General features: G+C 33.8%; 2 protein-coding genes and 1 long non-coding RNA gene across 5 annotated transcripts; 1 reads left to right on the top strand and 2 right to left on the bottom strand.

The window, feature by feature from the left end:
- Window positions 1-3,628: 3,628 nt before the first annotated feature.
- On the bottom strand, window positions 3,629-7,551 carry LOC104105888 (uncharacterized). The gene is made up of 3 exons (XR_688453.4): window positions 4,974-7,551; window positions 4,249-4,859; window positions 3,629-4,102 (listed from the first exon to the last, which is right to left on the bottom strand). It is a non-coding gene; the product is annotated as an uncharacterized lncRNA (long non-coding RNA).
- A 2,620-nt stretch (window positions 7,552-10,171) lies between these two features.
- On the top strand, window positions 10,172-14,547 carry LOC104105887 (transcription factor ILR3-like). Of its 3 annotated transcripts, none has more exons than XM_070181363.1 (6): window positions 10,172-10,755; window positions 11,644-11,706; window positions 12,247-12,315; window positions 13,537-13,614; window positions 13,703-13,865; window positions 14,020-14,547. In XM_070181363.1, exons 1-6 carry the CDS (start codon window positions 10,595-10,597, stop codon window positions 14,284-14,286), a joined length of 801 nt encoding a protein of 266 aa, XP_070037464.1. In that variant the 5' UTR covers window positions 10,172-10,594; the 3' UTR covers window positions 14,287-14,547. The 3 variants fall into 3 exon arrangements, with proteins under 3 accessions (XP_070037464.1, XP_070037465.1, XP_009612610.1); XM_070181364.1 differs by having other exon boundaries at window positions 10,175-10,755; window positions 12,273-12,315; XM_009614315.4 differs by lacking the exon at window positions 12,247-12,315 and having other exon boundaries at window positions 10,185-10,755.
- Window positions 14,548-14,995: 448 nt separating this feature from the next.
- LOC104105886 (uclacyanin 1-like) lies at window positions 14,996-16,855 on the bottom strand. Its single transcript, XM_009614313.4, has 2 exons — window positions 16,447-16,855; window positions 14,996-15,784 (listed from the first exon to the last, which is right to left on the bottom strand). The coding sequence occupies exons 1-2, from the start codon at window positions 16,643-16,645 to the stop codon at window positions 15,153-15,155; spliced, it is 831 nt and encodes a 276-aa protein (XP_009612608.1). The 5' UTR covers window positions 16,646-16,855; the 3' UTR covers window positions 14,996-15,152.
- Window positions 16,856-17,821: the final 966 nt, after the last annotated feature.

The raw sequence follows: 17,821 nt of genomic DNA, 5'->3' as shown, positions 1-17,821 counted from the left end.
TTATATACATATGATGAATAACTCCCTCATATTTTTCTTTCACTCAGTTTACCAACATGATTGAACCCCAGAAGAGCTTTCTAGAATGACTTTGCCAGACAAAGTTGAATATATGCTTGAAGAAGCTGAAATACAGGCCGAGCATCCGACAAATGCTCAATCTTCATCTGGCACTAAGCAGTCAATGGGAATATGACAAGAAAGCAATTCTGCAACAACTAAAAAAATTAAGAAAAGATGTTGATAAGGTAACAACTTATGATATTCCTAGCCGGTTTCTGTAATTTATGTTATGCCAAATATTTCTTTAACTCTTTTTATTTTTATCCTTAGGTCAGTTCAGACCTTGGATTGTTCAAGAAAGAGGTAAACCTAATTCTTGATTTTTAGGCTTCTTTATATATATGTAATCCTCTTATTGTCAGATACATTTTAAGCCTTTTTGATTCTCTAGGTTTTTGAAGAACTAGGTAGCATTCGAGAGCTATTCAATGATTCTATCAAGACTGTGTTGGAGGCAATTAATAGTTAAAAGGATACTAACATCGATGCTAAGGTTTCATTCAAAATATAATACTATTTTTACCATGTTTATAATTATATTAGCATTCATAAAGTATATAGCCTCAGAAATTTATCTTGCAGTTTAGTGGCAGTTCTGGAAAAAATGATGAGCATTACAAAACAAAGAACACACAACAATATCATGGCAGTAGTGCTAAACAAGTGTTGGGCAGCAGAACTAAAACAAGTATTTGAATAATGTTAACACAATTTTATGACATGTCTTACATAGGTTGTACATATTTCTAAATTATCAACAAATAATATACATTATATTTTCAATTGTTGTTTTAGATACATGACATATGTCTGACATTCAAAAAGAGGAGAATGTTCCTCTATCATGTCCGGTAGGTGTTGACTTATATTCCCAATTTCAAGAGGCATTTAAGAAAGAAACTACAGGTATGATATAATGTAGTTTTTCTACATATTTCACAACATATTATATTTCAGCTACAGGACAGTATTTCAATAAATTAACTACAACTTAATTACAATTTATCTATATTTTGGTTCTGCTTGTTACATCTTATCTAAAATATTCTTTCATTGTATACATTTGTTGTGATAGAGAAGGAAACTATGCATGTGCACTCTCCAAATCAGAATGCAAATGTTGCCATACAAAGAGAGCATTTCAATGAGGAGAAGGAGACTATGCATTTGCAATCTCCAATTCAGGAAGCAAATGTTTCCCATCAAGAAAAGGATTGCAACGAAGATTTCAGTGGTATTAATTATTACAAGATAATTGTAGAAAAAAACAACAGCTTTCATATGATTTTACAAGTTTCCAACATATCTGATGCAAGCAACATACAATATTATTCTTTTATTTTTAACTTTGTAGGTGAACCAGTCGACTTCATCAATGTAGCTGACTCGGACAATGATTCCAAGTCTGGAAAAAAGGGCAATAACACTTGATGATTTTGATTTGCCCGAGAACTTCTCGCAGATAGTTAAGTTCGGCAAGATTAATGAAGATAAAACAACCTGTGTACAGCAAGGAAGAACAAGGGTTCCTGGAAACCATGCTAGATCCCCCTTTCTCCCTTATTTCAGTTCTGGTGGAAGCACTTCTGTTGGCCCTCCTTCAATTTTCAACATCAAGCATCCATTTACTAGGGTTATTGGCGAAAATGTTGATCCTACTTTGTTGGAAAAATTCAATAAGTAGTTATATTTAGGTACTGACACGGTTTCAAAGAGGTTAGATTCTACAATTTTTTCATATTATCGAGGGTATAGAATTTATTGATTTTCAATTGCAACTATATTTTAATTGTACTTGCTATATTTTTAAATAGTAAGAAGGCGCATTATACTGTAAAAGATAACCAGCTCAACCTGTGGTTTGATTTTGGAGTGGACAAAGTTGATAAAAAGGACTGATTTTATACTTTGGCACATTTTGAACAAATCCTGAATAATACGGTACTCTCATACCCATGCAGAATTTAATGATAAGCTGAAGTATTCTATTACTTTAGATATCTGTAGATTTTTTGTTTAAAAATTATAGTTAAATTGTCTGTTGCAGTGAGAAATTATGTAATTTTTTTTGTAGCACATTGATGTTATTTTATACTATTTGAGGAAGAGAGGAAAGTATGGTCCTGAAAATACAATACGCTTTACAACCACTGACTGTATGTTCAAAACTAGAATAGAACAAATTTATGAGAAGTACATTAATGCCCCTGCCGATAGGAAGATTGCTGTTGTCAAACCTCAGGACGTCGTATCAGAATACATATTGGGGTACCGATTACTTGCAAATGTTGCATGAGACAAAGTTGATTTTGTGATTATGCCCATAAACATTGTTGAGAAATTTCATTGGTTATTGGCCGTGTTTGACATTACCGATAGGGTTCTATATGTTTATGATTCTATGGTCTCTTCATGTAATCACAAACTTGTGAAATCTGTTGTCGACAAGTTTGCTATTATGATCCCCTTCTACTTGTCATCCACCGGCTTCTATGGCAAGCGTCCAGACATCAACTACAAGAACACAAAAACATAATTAAAAAAAGCGTTACTCATCCTCTTGACATTCAGTGGTTGGTCGGTGAGATACCCCAGCAAAAAGAGGGATCATTGTATGTGCTACTTTTCCTTCAATTTAGCCAATTGAATTTTATATTGAATGCTAAAGCTTTTTTCCTAATATTTATTGCAGTGATTGAGGTGCATACGTGGAGGCATTTATAGAATATGTCAGCATTGGACAACTCCCGATTTCAAAGAAAGACTTTTCTGATATTGCTCAATACCGTAGACACTATGGAGCGCTTCTTTGGAATTATGCTAGGAAAAAGCAAGAGCTTGGTGCAATTAGTGAAAGTGAGGTTACTACGAGATTAGCAAGAAGAAAAAGTGCACCAACTGTGAGGGAGAGAACAAGAGTATGAACCAAAAAGAATTAGTTGCCCTTTTCAGTAGCTAAATTGTAGTGAAAGTGTTTAGTTGTAGCAAGATTGTATTAAAGTTTTAGGAAAATTGTTTACTAAGAACAATTCAGCTACAGTTTATTTGTAGCAGATTTGTGCTAAAATTATTTTAGCTTTTGTTTGTTATTTTATCCAGAATTCTACTACTTACAAATGAAAACATATGTAGCATATTTTTTAGTTGAAAGTTGTTAGTACTTGATCTTCATATTGGTACTCTATAATATATGTTATCTGTTGTCTTCTTTTAGCATAATAGTTTATACTTAACATATTATGTGAACATATGTTACTCTTAGAAAATAATTTTTTTACACCATAACTACAATTATGTCTACAACTATTATACAAGAATACGGAATCTATTCAAATTTAGCAGTATTGTTAGAAAAAGCTTAAAATTAATAGATAAACCCAGTTATTCAATAAAATAACTACAACCCAATGGCATTAAGAGTTAAAATATTTTTATCAAATATTCATTATAGGAGACAATCTTTATTCAAATTAGCAACACAATTATACCACAATTATAATTGTCCAGAAGAGAACAAATACAAATAAATGTATCTTAAAGGACAAGTTATCATCAATAATACTCAGTAAAAAAAATTTATTTATACTACATCAATTCTTATTTCCTTTTGGGAGCATTCCTACAAGATCATTTGTTATGCCATTCTTGTCCGTAGTTGCCACATGAAACTTTGTACTTCTTTACATTTATTTCATCATATAGTTTGTATCTTTATTTTTTGAGGTCTCCCTGGCTGCCTTTTCCTAGTAGGTGGCAGTACAACTTCTTCTGCTATATGTTGTGGCACATCCCATTTTCTTTCATCAGGTAGAGGGTCTACTGGTATTTCATAAGTCTGCAGAAGGCTCTCCCTCGTGTAATAAGGAGAATAATAGTTTTCATAAGACTTGTTCCTGTGCCTCAAAGCCGCCAAAGCATGTGGACAAAGAAGTTCATCAAGCAGAAATTATCTACAACTACATCTCTTGTTTTGAAGGCAAACAATAAAGCGCTTCACACCATCTATCACAGTATGGATGTAATCTGTTGAAACCCTCACCTATAATTTTATTACAAACATACAACAAGTTGTCAGTACTTGATAAAAAATAAAATAACTATAATTGTACAACAACATATCTACAATTATCAGTATATATTTAGTTTGATGAAATCATTAATCTGATGTTATGGACCATAACTTACTCTCAGCTTCTGCGATAATGTCCTGTTATCCTCCAACTCTTTGTTGTATTTTTTCCTAAGGTATGTGAACGTACCCTTTGCATTCAATAACTTTTCATTAGTCCAACGTTCAAGAAGAGTCCTCATGTACTATAATAGTTGAACTAAGGGCAGCTCTCTTGCATCTTTTGTTACCACATTCAAGGACTCTGCAATATTTGATGTCACCGCCCATGTTATGTTCACCGTATCATGTACCCGAGACCATTTATGATAATCAATATCGTATAGGTATGCTTTAACACGTGTGTCGATCTCTTCAATCGTTGACATTCTTTCATTAATTTCATCAGGCGTGTATGATCGTTCCATGGCAAAGTATAATTCGCTTAACTTTAAATGACCTTTCTTGAACTTTGACCTTACATTTGTCCAAATATGCCACATGCAAGCATAATGCGGCATGCCGGTATAAACCGTAGATGATGCCTTCAATATACTCTCATTCCGGTCCGAAACAATACACATATTTAGTTTTTCACCATATGCATGTTTGAATTGCTCAAAAGACCCCCTCCACGATGCGTCATTTTCTGAATTAACAACGGCGTATGCTAGTGGTAATATGCTACCTATCACATAGGTAGCCAAAAGAAATTCAATTTCAGTAATAAAACTCGAAAATATCAAAAATATATTTTTAGAAACAACTTGAATACAATATTCTTACAATTAATCTACAATACCTGTTGCATCCATTGTGTTAGCTGTTAGCATGATTCCCCTAAATGCCGATTTCAAGAAGGTGCCATCGTCAGCTACAACTGGCCTATAATGCTCCCAACCCTTGATGAACGTATTAAGAGCAACAAATACATACAAGAAATATTCATCTTCAGTCTTCTGCAATTTCACTACCGACCCCGGATAAGTTTTCTCCAAAATATACAAATAACTCGGCAGGCGACTGTAGGAATCAACAGGATGACCTCTCAAAAATTTCAAAGCCCTTTCCTTTGCTCTCCAAGCTTACATTGTATGTTAAGTTGATACCATGTTCCGACAACATGTCAGTTTGTATGTCTTTTGGTGTGTATATTATCTTAGGATCCACATATTTTGGCATGACCATGCTGCCAACTACCATGGAAGTAGCTTTACGTTATATATATGTGTTGTCCATCAACGAGCATATGTGCAAGCTGTTGAATTTTCGAACCTTGAATAATGATGATTAATTTATGCTTGTGGACTTAAAGTGCCACGTACAATTGTCACCAACACATTTTTTATACACAATATGATTTTGACAAATAAAATATTCTTACCTTCTTGCACTAGACCTTTTCACCCTATATTAAAACTTATTCATGACAGCATAGTGCTTTATTGCACTGACAATTATTTGCTTGTCTTGGTAAACTTGGCCTAGTTCAATTACTTTTGGCGTATGTTCTGTTATGATTATACTTTCATATTCCACAATTGTCGTGGATGTTGGCATATCAATCAACTATTCCTGATACTTCTCCAAATGTGTTATAATTGCTTGACAATTGTACCACGTTAGTATTACGATAATCAGAAGTACTTCCACTCATTTAAAAGTAAAGTAATTCAGATCTCTGCATATTCAGTTGTTCAGTATTTGACAGAAATTAACTTTGTATTATACTTGTAGATACTTTGTTCTGTGATCATTATTTGCATTTTTATCACATTAATTACTTTGTAACAGTTACACTTCAATTTTTTTTAGAGACATAACCATTGAACTACATTTGTTCTGTAGTATAGTTGCAGATAATTTGTAGTAAAATTGTAGAAGACTTGAAAATTGAAAAACTTCAGGACTATAAAAACATAGCAAACCTGCAATTGTGCTCGCATTCGACATATTGCATTCCAAATTGAAATCCCTTACTGTTATACACAGCGGATACATTCTTAGATTTTTATTTTCCTTTTTCATCTCCATATTCACTCGAACTCCCATATCGTCCCGAATTTACATTGGAGGATAACGTTAGCTCACTGTATATTTGATCTCGATGATTTTTACAGAAGTATCGATCATTAGGTGCTCTAGAATTGTGGCATTCAATTGATTATATTTTGAATCTTCAATGACTACAATTCTATCAACATCAAAATCTACGTATCTCCCAAAGCTATCCCACCGACAATTGAGCTGAAGCATTATCGCCAATTTTGACATTATATCGCCAAATTCAATTCAATTGTAGAGAAAATAATTACGCAATCCTATAAAAACTTTAGAATGTAGCTATATGTTCAGAACTGATTGTCAATTGTAGAGAAAACAATAATCTGCAATTGTTTTCTTGAGAAGCTTTTTTTTTTGAATTTGTTGCCTTGTTTATGGAAAACCAAGGAAATCTATTTTAGAGAAGGATTCTGCAGAATTCGGGGCGATGATTGCGTTTAATGTTTGTTGTAGATTTTTACCGTCTAAATTTTGTAACTGAAATATACGCTGTCCAAAAATCGTGCGTCTAAAAAAGGAAGTCTACCAAAGAAAGGGGTCTATTTTAAACAAATATATATTTTTTTGTAGCTAAAACGTGTTTATGTCGGATAAATTTCAAAACCGGGACAATTTGAATAATAAAGTTTCATACAGTGTATATAAAAGAAAAAATCCCTAAATTTTATGCACATAACTTACTAAATTACGCAAAATGAGAATTGAGACCTTGTAACTTTCCACAAATTTGCGGATAAAGGAGGTTTACGTGCCACACATGACCTATATTATACATTTATTGGCATAATATCCCGTTCTTATATTTTAGACTCCTATCCATTTTATATGATATTGTCTTTTAAGTTGTTAAAAATTAAGAATCTTTCATATTTCAAAAACTTTTAATTTAATATATTTCATTTGCCTTTATTGACAAGCTTTTACATTAGGAAGAAGGTTAGAAAATGAGTACATGATTGCATATAGGTGTTCATAACACGCAGCGGAAGACAATAACAATCCTAGGCAGAACTTTTCGTGTTTAAAATTTATTTATATGTCAAAGATCGGATCTAAGACGTACCTGGTGAAGAGAGTCTCGTTTTAAATTTTTTCGATAGTGCGAAGACTCTATACGTATCCACACCGAGACTGATCCTTGCTATCAACTCTTTGATCAATGAAATCCCGCGAACAAATTGAATGAAAATATTGTGTTGAAATTTTTCTCAAAAATCTCAACTCAAAGGTAAAAGAACAAGAAATAATTTTCTTGTACTAGTATTTTTTATCTTGGCTTTGTATTACACTATTACTTTCTCAAAGTAATTTTCTTCTCAAAAATAACTCCCTTAGTTTTTACAATATGTATAAGATCTATATCACCCTAATTCTTAATTAGGACTCACACATATATATACACATAATTTCCATTGGAAAATACAAATCACATGCTTTATGGTAAATATTTAAAAAATATGTAACTAATTTATGGAATTCAATTCTAAATTGAATTCTACAACTTAGTCATACCTTTTAAAATAAAAATATGGAATTCAATTCTAAATTGAATTCTATAACTTAGTCAATATTTTAAAATAAAAATACATAACTCATTTATGGAATTCAATTCTAAATTGAATTCTATAACTTAGTCAGTATTTTAAAATAAAAACATGTAACTCATTTATGGAATTCAATTCTAAATTGAATTCTACAAATTAGTCAACATTTTAAAATAAAAACATGTAACTCATTTATGGAATTCAATTCTAAATTGAATTCTACAACTTAGTCATACTTTTAAAATAAAAAATATGTAACTCATTTATTGAATTCAATTCTAAATTGAATTCTACAAATATTAATTATAATTACCAAGTGAATATATATATATATATATATATATATATATATATATATATATATAAACCAAGAGATGTAATTAATTTTCTTATTTAAAATATAAAACTTCAACTTATCCACAATATTAATTCTATCCTCTGTGCTAGCAAAGAATATAATAATATTTTATTTGGACTAATAATTAAATTTATTTGACTAATTAAATTCTTTAATTTAATTATCAAATAATAAAGTAATTAGTCCTTTAGCAAAGATCAGAACACTCGTTAGTGTGCGACCCCATAGGTTCAATACTAAACCGGTAGTAAATTGATCACGTCAATATACTAATCAAGGGTGGCGTCTAGCAATACTCCTTAACGACCGGATAGCATGAAGTATACAATTTACTCTCAAGAACCTGTAGAAGAATAATGTATTAATTCCTTCTGTCCTTATACCTCTGGGTCACCCTAGGATATGGTTCAACTGTCAAATCCTAATAGGCGGCCGGCAATGTGTTCATGTAAAAAATAATCGACCATTGAATGACCTAAGAAACTCTTTTCTTCTTTTATTCAATCGCCCTGGCCAAGGTCTTAATTTAGTCGGTTATAATTTATGACAACATGGAGCTTAAACTCATTACCAAGAGTTGACAAATTCCTTCTTGATCAATCATTAATTCTACAAGTATTTAATCGTACCCAATATCCTTTCAACTATCGCCCTAGGGCCATAGGTGTCTAGTATCAAAGCACAATAAATAACTTGTCAATTACTATGATGATATCAGGTCAAAGGACTCTTACATCACATTCTTCAAGAGAATATCATATTGACAGTTTATGGTAATTCTAATCATTAGGAATTATTCAATGAATCGGTTCAATGATCATATCTCTATATGTATCATCTATTTATGTTATTTAGTTAATGAGATCAACTAATCTTTATCCCATAAAGACGATCACATATATATAGATCTAACCGGATTACTAATGTCCAAATTAATAATCCTACGATCAAGAACAATATTTAGATTAAATTGTAAGAGACTTTACTCTCATTATCATGATCTCCATCATGATGACAAGTCTCAAAATTTAATCGAGGACCTTATTAAATTAATCAAGCAATTAATAATAAATATGATAAACGAATATCAAATGCCATATATTTTTATAAATAACATTCACAAAAGTATGTTCAAATCATCAAATATGAGATTGGATCTAGGGCATATATAATATATCTTTAATAAGGAGGAGGAAATGTAACAACTATATTAATAACAAAGAGAATTTAAAGAAACTAGAATACCTAGATCTTAGAATTAATTCAGAAAAGAAATTTAAGACTCTAAAAGAAAATATAATAATAAAATGTGATTTCAAGAGAGAGAGAGCTTATACGACAAAATAATTTTCTTCTTGAAATTTGTATTTAATCAAATACTGTCGTATAAAATGAAATAGAAAAAGTTAATTTTCAGGAATCAAAACCCAGTTTTACATTTCGGAAGCATTTAGGACCAAAGCCCTTTCGTGCTACAAATAGAACTTAAATTCTATTTTACACATTGTTGAAATATAAATCAAAATTTATTACTATGTTAAGGACTAATTTTTATTTTATTTTATATATGTACAATAAAGATTGACGTTTAGATAATATTTGATTGAAATAACAATTGAAGATCAAAGAATAATAATTTTTTGCAAATAATATTATAAGTTGAAGTTGAAATAATAAAATAATTTGTATGGACCCCAATATTTGGGTTATTATTCCTTCCAAAAAAATATATGAGGAAAAACTAATATATAATAATTTACTAAAATCTAGACAAGCCTTTTGACAATACAATAAATTCTAAAAATGTTAAAAGTTGAACCATCAAAATTTAAATCCTGAATCTAAGCGTAAAAACATGAAATATGGTCAGTTGTCATGGGTGCTAATTTTTTCTGTCCATAGTTCGGCGAAGGGGAAGTCGAACCTTTTCAGCCAACATTTTATAAGTTAGAGTACTTATCTCTCGCTAATTATGAGCAAAATTTATTATGCGCCGGTTATTAAATATATGAAAGGTAGTTACAGTTTAGGTTTATAACTAAGACATCTGAGATAACTCCAAATAGAAGCTTACCAGTAGTTGTTGCAGTCAAGTTGCAATTTCAAAATGATGATTGATGAATGTGACAGATGAATGAAAGCTACTGATGTAGTGAAGCAGCAAAAATCATGCCAATTTTAGTTTTCCATACAAAAGAGCGTTTACTTTTGAGGAGTTAGAAAATCCATTTGATGACGAAGCTCACTTTGTCATTCTCGTTGCTGCCGTCAATTCTCCGCCGTCCTCATCCATTTGTGCAACCAAAGAAAACGACCTTTCTGTTTTTATATATTTCTGATGCTATCGTTTCAACTACTGCTACTATTACTACTCTACTCAATTATTCCTTATAGTTGTAGTTCAATAATACTAGTGTTCAGAGCAAATTGAGGAACTGAAGAACACAAGTTTACCCGATGGAGATTGATTCAAGTGGGAATCCCAATTGGCTATTTGATTATGAGTTGATCACTGATATCACTTCCGCCGCCTCCGTCGCCGTCGCTGATTTCCAGTCTCCGGCCACTATTGACTTCAGCTGGCCTGCTCAAACAATCTATGCCTCCTCTAATCTCATGTGGGTCTGCTCTTCCATCTTTTCCTTTTTTTTTCTTGAAGCACTTAGAAGAAAAGTTTATTTCTTTATTCTATTGCTCTATATTATGTACTCCAATTGTTACTGTATCACTAGCTCGAGTAGAAGAGAACTAGGGTACTGGAGAATTAAATGAGAGTAGATGATATTTACACATTCCTGCCTATGCTAATTTATAACTCCAAGCATGTGAGCGTTGTAAACTACTAATAACTTTTTGTAATCGAGATAAAGGAGGAGGGTTGTGCTAAGTTGACAATTAGTGTCAAAATAGTCTTATTATAGGGTAGCAGGCAGAGGCGGGTCTAGCGTTGCAGTATTGAGTAACCCAGTACTTCTAACGAGGAACATAAATTTATGTGTAAAGATCTGCTGAAGTTGCAACAAATATTAGATATTAACCCACAATTTTAAAATACAATGCGTTTAATAATAAGAACCTTGAAGGATGAAATCATAGAGCTTAAAGTTTTGGATCCTGCCTCTGGTAGCAGGTAACTCCAACAAGGAATTGTCACTTTGGTCAGTCTGTAGCTTGAAAAGTTGTTACTCCACTTTCGAAGACGAAGAAATTGTCTATCACTTTGTTGAGGTTATAGATTTCCTCTCTAGATTACATTACTTAAAGTTATAGAAAGACTTAAATTATGTTCTGTAAATATATTTATTAGGACTCAAAACCATCAGCTTTTCAATTTCCACCAAGGATATTGTTACAACTATGAAAGATGAATTTCTAATCTTATGGGCACAGTAACATACCTGTCTGATGTCTTAATAGGATGACATAGTGGTGAGATGAGTATTTTACTGGAACAGTTCTTTTGTTTTTACCATCCCCGTGTTCTGATGGTCACTTATCTCTTTCAGTGCAGAAACAGATTACACATTTGATGATTCTGAAGTCAGTAAGGAGGCAAGCTCGCGAAAGCGGTAAATACATTATCCCTTTCTCTTTTAGCACTGTTTGTGAGGTTTGGGTAGACTCTTGATTATTACTTTCTTCTTCTTTTAGAAATCTGGATCTGTTTATATCCTATGTTCTAAATGAAGGACCCAATGCCATTTATATGCATGCATTTTTGCGGTTTCTTATGTGATGTGATTGGAATATAGCAGCCAACTAAATAAAAAAGGAGCTTGTGATGCTAGAAGTCACACATGACAAAGGCTCTTCTTCCGAATCACTTATTAAATTTTATGGTTGCATTTCTCTGAGAGACTTTGCTGATTAGTCAAGAAGCCTATTTTCATTGTGAGGTTCTTGGTTGTAGATTAGTAACTTTATCAGCATAATGATATCCTATAATATGTTAGACAAACACAGCTGGCTAGTTTCTTTATTTTCTTTTTCATTGTTTGTTTTATTAAAAAAAAACTTTTGTTGCTCAGAGTAGAAAATTTTATTGGTGATCTCAATATATTTAAAATAGTCTTTCTATAGTCAAGTAATAACCAACATCTATACTGAAGGTTGGCCATATATACCTTTCGTCCAGGTTCTCCACCATTGCTCTTGCTAATCTCCACCACCGAACTCAGGCATGAATTTTACATTCAGTTTAAGAGTACCGATGTGGCGTGAGTTGGTGTTTTTCTGTTTCAAGGCTGTATATGGGTTGTAGTATTATAATTTCTAATTTCCATTTGAAGGAATATCATCTCGAATTTGAACTGGTTATGTGGAGCTCTATGTTTCAAGCTTCACCGTCCGGTCTATCTAATTGCTATTACAGAAACCAAAATTTTAGGCAGAGCTTTATATATTAATCTGCATCCTTTCAATAGTTAGTTATGAAAATATAGCTTCACTGAGCTGTTCATCCTAGATTTTAGGATTCTCACATCATACCTATTCAATTGTCTCATCGTGTTGGTGCTTTTTAAAGATGGATGCAGATGATTAAGAGAAAGTGGCTTTAACATCATTTGAGTAAACACAAAGATATGTGTGTACTAACGATTTTTTTTTAAAATTGCATGTGGGCAAAAGATAACAAGATAGAGAGGGAAAACTCACATAAGAAATCAGTACTTTGGTGGCTCAGGGCTTTGGTCTAGTGATAAGAGCGCATCATATGATGTGTGGGTTAGGCACATGTCACAGGTTCGAAGCCTGGTATTTAAATGGAGAAGGGTAGACTGAGCCACTGCCCCTCGGGGATTTCTCGGTTGTAAAGAAAATCAGTATTTGGTTCAACTTTTATACATAGAGTTTGCGTGTGGTATTTGGGTAAACTTAGAAGAAAAAGGTACTAAAAGTAGATTAGTAGACTAGGAGTAGCAACAGGAAGAGCTTGAAAGGACACAAAGTTGCAGCTATATCAAAGTTTCAAGCTGGTGAACTACTTTCCCAGCTTGTATGAAGCTGTATCAAGCTAACTGAAATACATGGCTGACCACACGCCTTCTAATAACCTGTTGGTTGACCTGAACAAATTTGTCTTAATTTTGGAGTTGTGTAGCACAAAAGATTTCTGATAGGATGCCTACAGGTCATGGCTGTGCTCTTCATAATCATCTTTCTTTGATATCCTTGTCCAGTTTCAAGGTGAATAATCTTTTAAAAGGTTCACCATTAAAATGAGTTGCCAATAACCGTCCCTCTCATCCCCAAGAAACAAGAAAATGAAATAGAACAGGGAAGTTTTGATGTGTTAAAGCAAGTTGTTTTAGATATTATTTTCTATGCAAAGACCAGTTCCATTTGAATTGGTGTTATTTATTTCTTTGCATGTCCATGTGTTTTAACTTTATGTACAGGTCGAGAATTGAATGTTGCAACTCCCCGAGATCTAAGGCAAGTCGAGAGAAATTGCGGAGGGACAGACTTAATGAGAGGCATGATCTCTCCCTCTAGATTTTTCTCTCGTGATATATATTATTCACTGCCTTATGAATTCTCACATCTAAATCTGTCATCATCTAGGTTCCTTGAATTGAGCTCTGTCCTTGATCCAGGAAGACCACCTAAAACTGAGAAAGTTGCAATTCTGAGTGATGCTCAAAAGATGCTGATTGAGCTGCGAGCTGAAACGCAGAAGCTGAAGGAGTCAAACGAGGAACTGCAAGAGAAGATTAAAGAACTTAAGGTGTAGTTTTAATTCTAGTGGTACTGAATATCTACTAGAATATCCATGCTAATTTTCAGTTGTCTTGATTCTGGAACATTAGTGAGCGGACGCTATTCTTTTCTTTAGCTCTCTGTTCAGGCACTTACAAAAGAAAAATACTTTGTCCGTTCAGGCAGAGAAGAATGAGCTCCGTGATGAAAAGCAAAGTCTAAAGGAAGAAAAGGAGAATTTGGAGCAGCAGGTTAAAAACTTATCTTCTAAACCAGGCTTTCTCTCCCATCCTTCTGCCATGGGAGCTGCATTTACTGCACAAGGACAAGTCGCTGGCAACAAACTGATGCCTTTCATTGGCTATCCTAGTGTTGCGATGTGGCAATTCATGCAACCTGCTGTTGTTGACACATCACAAGATCATGTGCTCCGTCCTCCAGTTGCTTAAGCTGGACTTGCCAGGTGACTTGCTACTGGAGCTTTATTCTTTTTGTTGCTCCTATGCATGTTAAAGGTGACAGACAACTGAGACAATTTGCTGGTTGTATTTATTGGTCTTTGATGTATGAGTCCGTCTTGATGTTTTGCTATACTGTGTACATGCCGGGTACTCACCCGAAAAACAGTTTGTGTATTGTAATTCCTAAATGGGATTCCTTCTGAAATAATTAAACTTGGTTATATGTATATTATAAGCTGTTTTACCTAAGCTTGCTTTTGCTCTGCGTAGTATATTTTCTTTTCAACTGAGACTGAAAAGATTTGCTTGATTGGCCATTTTGGTATCTTCTGCTTCCTGTCCTCACTACCAGAATTCCGTTCCTTACTCTAGGATTTACCATTTGTGTTTTCTCGATACCCTTCTGCTTGTTTGCTCTGTTATGCTTATTGGGGAAGAGGTCAATCTGTGTTCGATTCATGTGGTTCCTTCCGATAATTCACAACTACGGCTTCTAAACTCACTGAAGCACGTATTTTTCAGACTATTTGCACTGTTACAAACAATATATTGAGGAAATCTGACAGTGAATTTTCTTTAAACCTTTGTTAGACATCAGCATAGTTCGTGTAAGACTCCATATTTATTGCCTCTACTGATTATACCAAATCAAGAAAGTATCCAAAGCTAAAAGAAATCTATAGCAATGCTTTAGATATAAAATTTCAATGCTAAAGTCCATTATATCTCCATCAATAATTTGCAACATTCATAATATAGAATGTGTTGAACAAACAACCAGGACTGAGGAAAAGTAGGTACTGAATCAACAATATAACAAAAAGTGACAACCACCTCAAATATTGTTTGAAGGCTTAAAGAAAGAACATCAGCATAACAGCAAAGCCAAATCTCACTGTAGAACCAGCAGTGACACGGATTTTATCAGCTGATGATGGGGCAGATGGTGTAGGTGCAGAAGCGCCCGAAGGGGGCAATCCAGCGTCCTCAACAGTAGGGGATGTTGGACTGCCAGCAGGAGGCATTGCTGGGCTGTGAGGAGGGAAGGACTTGGAAGGTGACAATGCAGGGGAAATTTTAGGTGCATGTTTTGGTGAGGGTGCTGATGAAGACTTGGGAGATGGTGATGAAGAGGGAGGGGAAGCAACTGGGGTGGTGGAAGGGGCTGATGCTGGTGGAGTTGTAGGAGTTGACGGCGGTGGAGTTGCGGGGGTTGATGGTGGTGGAGCTGTAGGGGTTGCTGTTGGTGGAGTAGCTGGCTTGGCTGGTGGGGGTGGAGAAGCCTTGACAAGAATGTTGACTTCGAGTTTCATTCCTGAGCTACAATGGCCACCAGTTCCACATATAAAGTATCTCTTGCCTACAGAAGCTAGAGTGATGACTGTCATGCCTCCACTATAAATTGCAATAGGATTTGTATTGTCACAGGAGTCATATTGAGCCTTTGTTACTTCAAGCACAGTATGGCTTGGAGCATATGAAAAAGCTGTCAAGAAAACACAACATTAGATTTAACATCTAATTGTGTCTACAACAAGAAAAGCGCAAGACTCCGTCTGTAAAGACGACGACAACAACGACGACGACGACCCAGTAAAACCCCACAAGTGGGGGTTGGGGAGGGTAGTGTGCATGCAGACCTTACCCCTACCCCGATGGAGTAGAGAGGCTGTTTCCGATAGATCCTCGGCTCAAGAAGACGGAAAAGACGAGAAGAAACAATATATTAGTACCATCAACAGAAACCATAGAAATAATAACAGCATCATAAGAACCAGAAAATAGATGAAATGCAATAACAATAACCAGTAAATAAGGCCCGGTGCTATGAAAAACGGAAAGATAGTGTGAACACAACATTAACCACTAGCCGTCTAAGATAAAAACTGACAATTTGTAAGTCAAGATCATCGGAAAAATCTGCCTGATCAAGCTCAAAATTGACATTTTCAGCCAGTTTGAGTGCAGGATTCAGAGTTTAAGACTTGGCAAAGGCTTCTCATTCTTTTATGCCAACTTAACAATATGAGATACATTATTCTTTTTACAAATGTGATCTTACGAAAGAGAGGATCACTATAATCCATTTACGAAGTGCAAAAAAGATTGTTTACTAGGAAACATTATGTAAATATTGAGATATCTTACTTATTTTATCTCCGACGAAGAACTTTTGAGATGCAGCCCATGACTGAAGATCACTAGTTTGGTCCCATCCACCATTAGGACTTCCCACTGTGTAATCTGTAGCCATGGCTGAACCAAGCACCATAGCTATGACAGCCAAACTACTCAAAAGTCTTAGCATTGCCATTTCAATCAGCAGAAAACTAGCTAATTTGGGCATAAAACTGCTGCCAAATTAGCTAATTTGGATATCTTAAGAGTAGTATCTTGGCTCTTGCAAGATTTAGCTATTTAATGCAACTCTAATTAGAGTGAGGACAAAGCCCGTTGAATAAGGAGAAGATCTTTATTTTAATCTCAAGAGCCACTGACAGCTTGTTCCTGAAAAAAATGCCATTTCTCAGTTTTACATTTTTCTTTTTGGTTTTGCTTGAATCCTACTCTGAGGTAGTTGACTTCTTTTTTAGTGCAAATAACACAAGAACAAGCTAAATGGTGGAGCATTATGTAAAATCTTGACAATGATTCATTCAGAAAATTTCGTGAAAATTAAGAATTATTAATAAAAATTAAGGAAATCAATTGTTTTAAATATTGAGTTTTATATGGTCGTTTTCTATAGTTCATATTTGTTGACGAAGAAACTAGGAAACATGGAAGCCATGCCTAAAGAGAAGACTTATTCCTAATCCTAGAGGAGATTATCTAATCATTACTACTTACAAGCCCCCACTATCACAATCTTATTTCGAAATGAATGATTAAAAAATTAAAAAGAGAATAATTTTGGAGCCTGTCATGTAACTGTATGCACCTTCTTACTAGTTTCTTGCTATTTATAATTGCCACTAGATAATGGAGATGCTCAAAGTCTTAATTTCATATAGAATCTCTCTCTAAAACGTGAGAGATAGCTTGATGTTGAACATACAAGTCAAATCACAATGGTTACCTAGCTAATCAATTCTTAAGATAATTATAATTAGACAGAGCAAATTCTAATTCATTTCATGAGGAGAACAATTAGAGAGCACATAACTTTGGTCTCTCCCATTTGAATGAATATTTTCTTACTTTTACTTGCCAACTTTTTCCAAATAAATTTGGTCGTACCAATTCGCAATGCCAACCATACGTTCACTAATTTGACAGAACCAATATTTCAGGGTTGAATTCTTAGATAGATTTAGATATACATTATTTCAAAATTTACTTACTCTACTCAAGACCACGATGTCTAAATTCTGAATCCGCTAGTGTATTACTTTTCTTGATTAAGAATCACGATCAAAATCTATGGTTACAAGTTACAAATGATACTAACAAATAATATTAGTGGGTAATATAAATTTGGAACTACTTTACATGTTCAAATGGTTGCATTATTTGCATAGTG

Source organism: Nicotiana tomentosiformis, chromosome 7 (genome assembly GCF_000390325.3).
Source record: "Nicotiana tomentosiformis chromosome 7, ASM39032v3, whole genome shotgun sequence".
NCBI lineage: Eukaryota > Viridiplantae > Streptophyta > Magnoliopsida > Solanales > Solanaceae > Nicotiana > Nicotiana tomentosiformis.
The sequence above is the reverse complement of the archived record's forward strand: the minus strand, read 5'-3'. Positions and strand labels throughout refer to the sequence as shown.

Bases quoted from the DNA above. Each gene is read 5' to 3' on its own strand.
- LOC104105887 (XM_070181363.1), top strand. From the start codon at position 10,595: ATGGAGATTGATTCAAGTGGGAATCCCAATTGGCTATTTGATTATGAG. The intron at 10,756-11,643 runs GTGGGTCTGCTC...TATCTCTTTCAG, and splicing joins TATGCCTCCTCTAATCTCAT to TGCAGAAACAGATTACACAT. The intron at 13,615-13,702 runs GCATGATCTCTC...GTCATCATCTAG, and splicing joins AGGGACAGACTTAATGAGAG to GTTCCTTGAATTGAGCTCTG.
- LOC104105886 (XM_009614313.4), bottom strand. From the start codon at position 16,645: ATGCCCAAATTAGCTAGTTTTCTGCTGATTGAAATGGCAATGCTAAGA. The intron at 15,785-16,446 runs GTAAGATATCTC...TTTTCTTGACAG, and splicing joins CTTCGTCGGAGATAAAATAA to CTTTTTCATATGCTCCAAGC.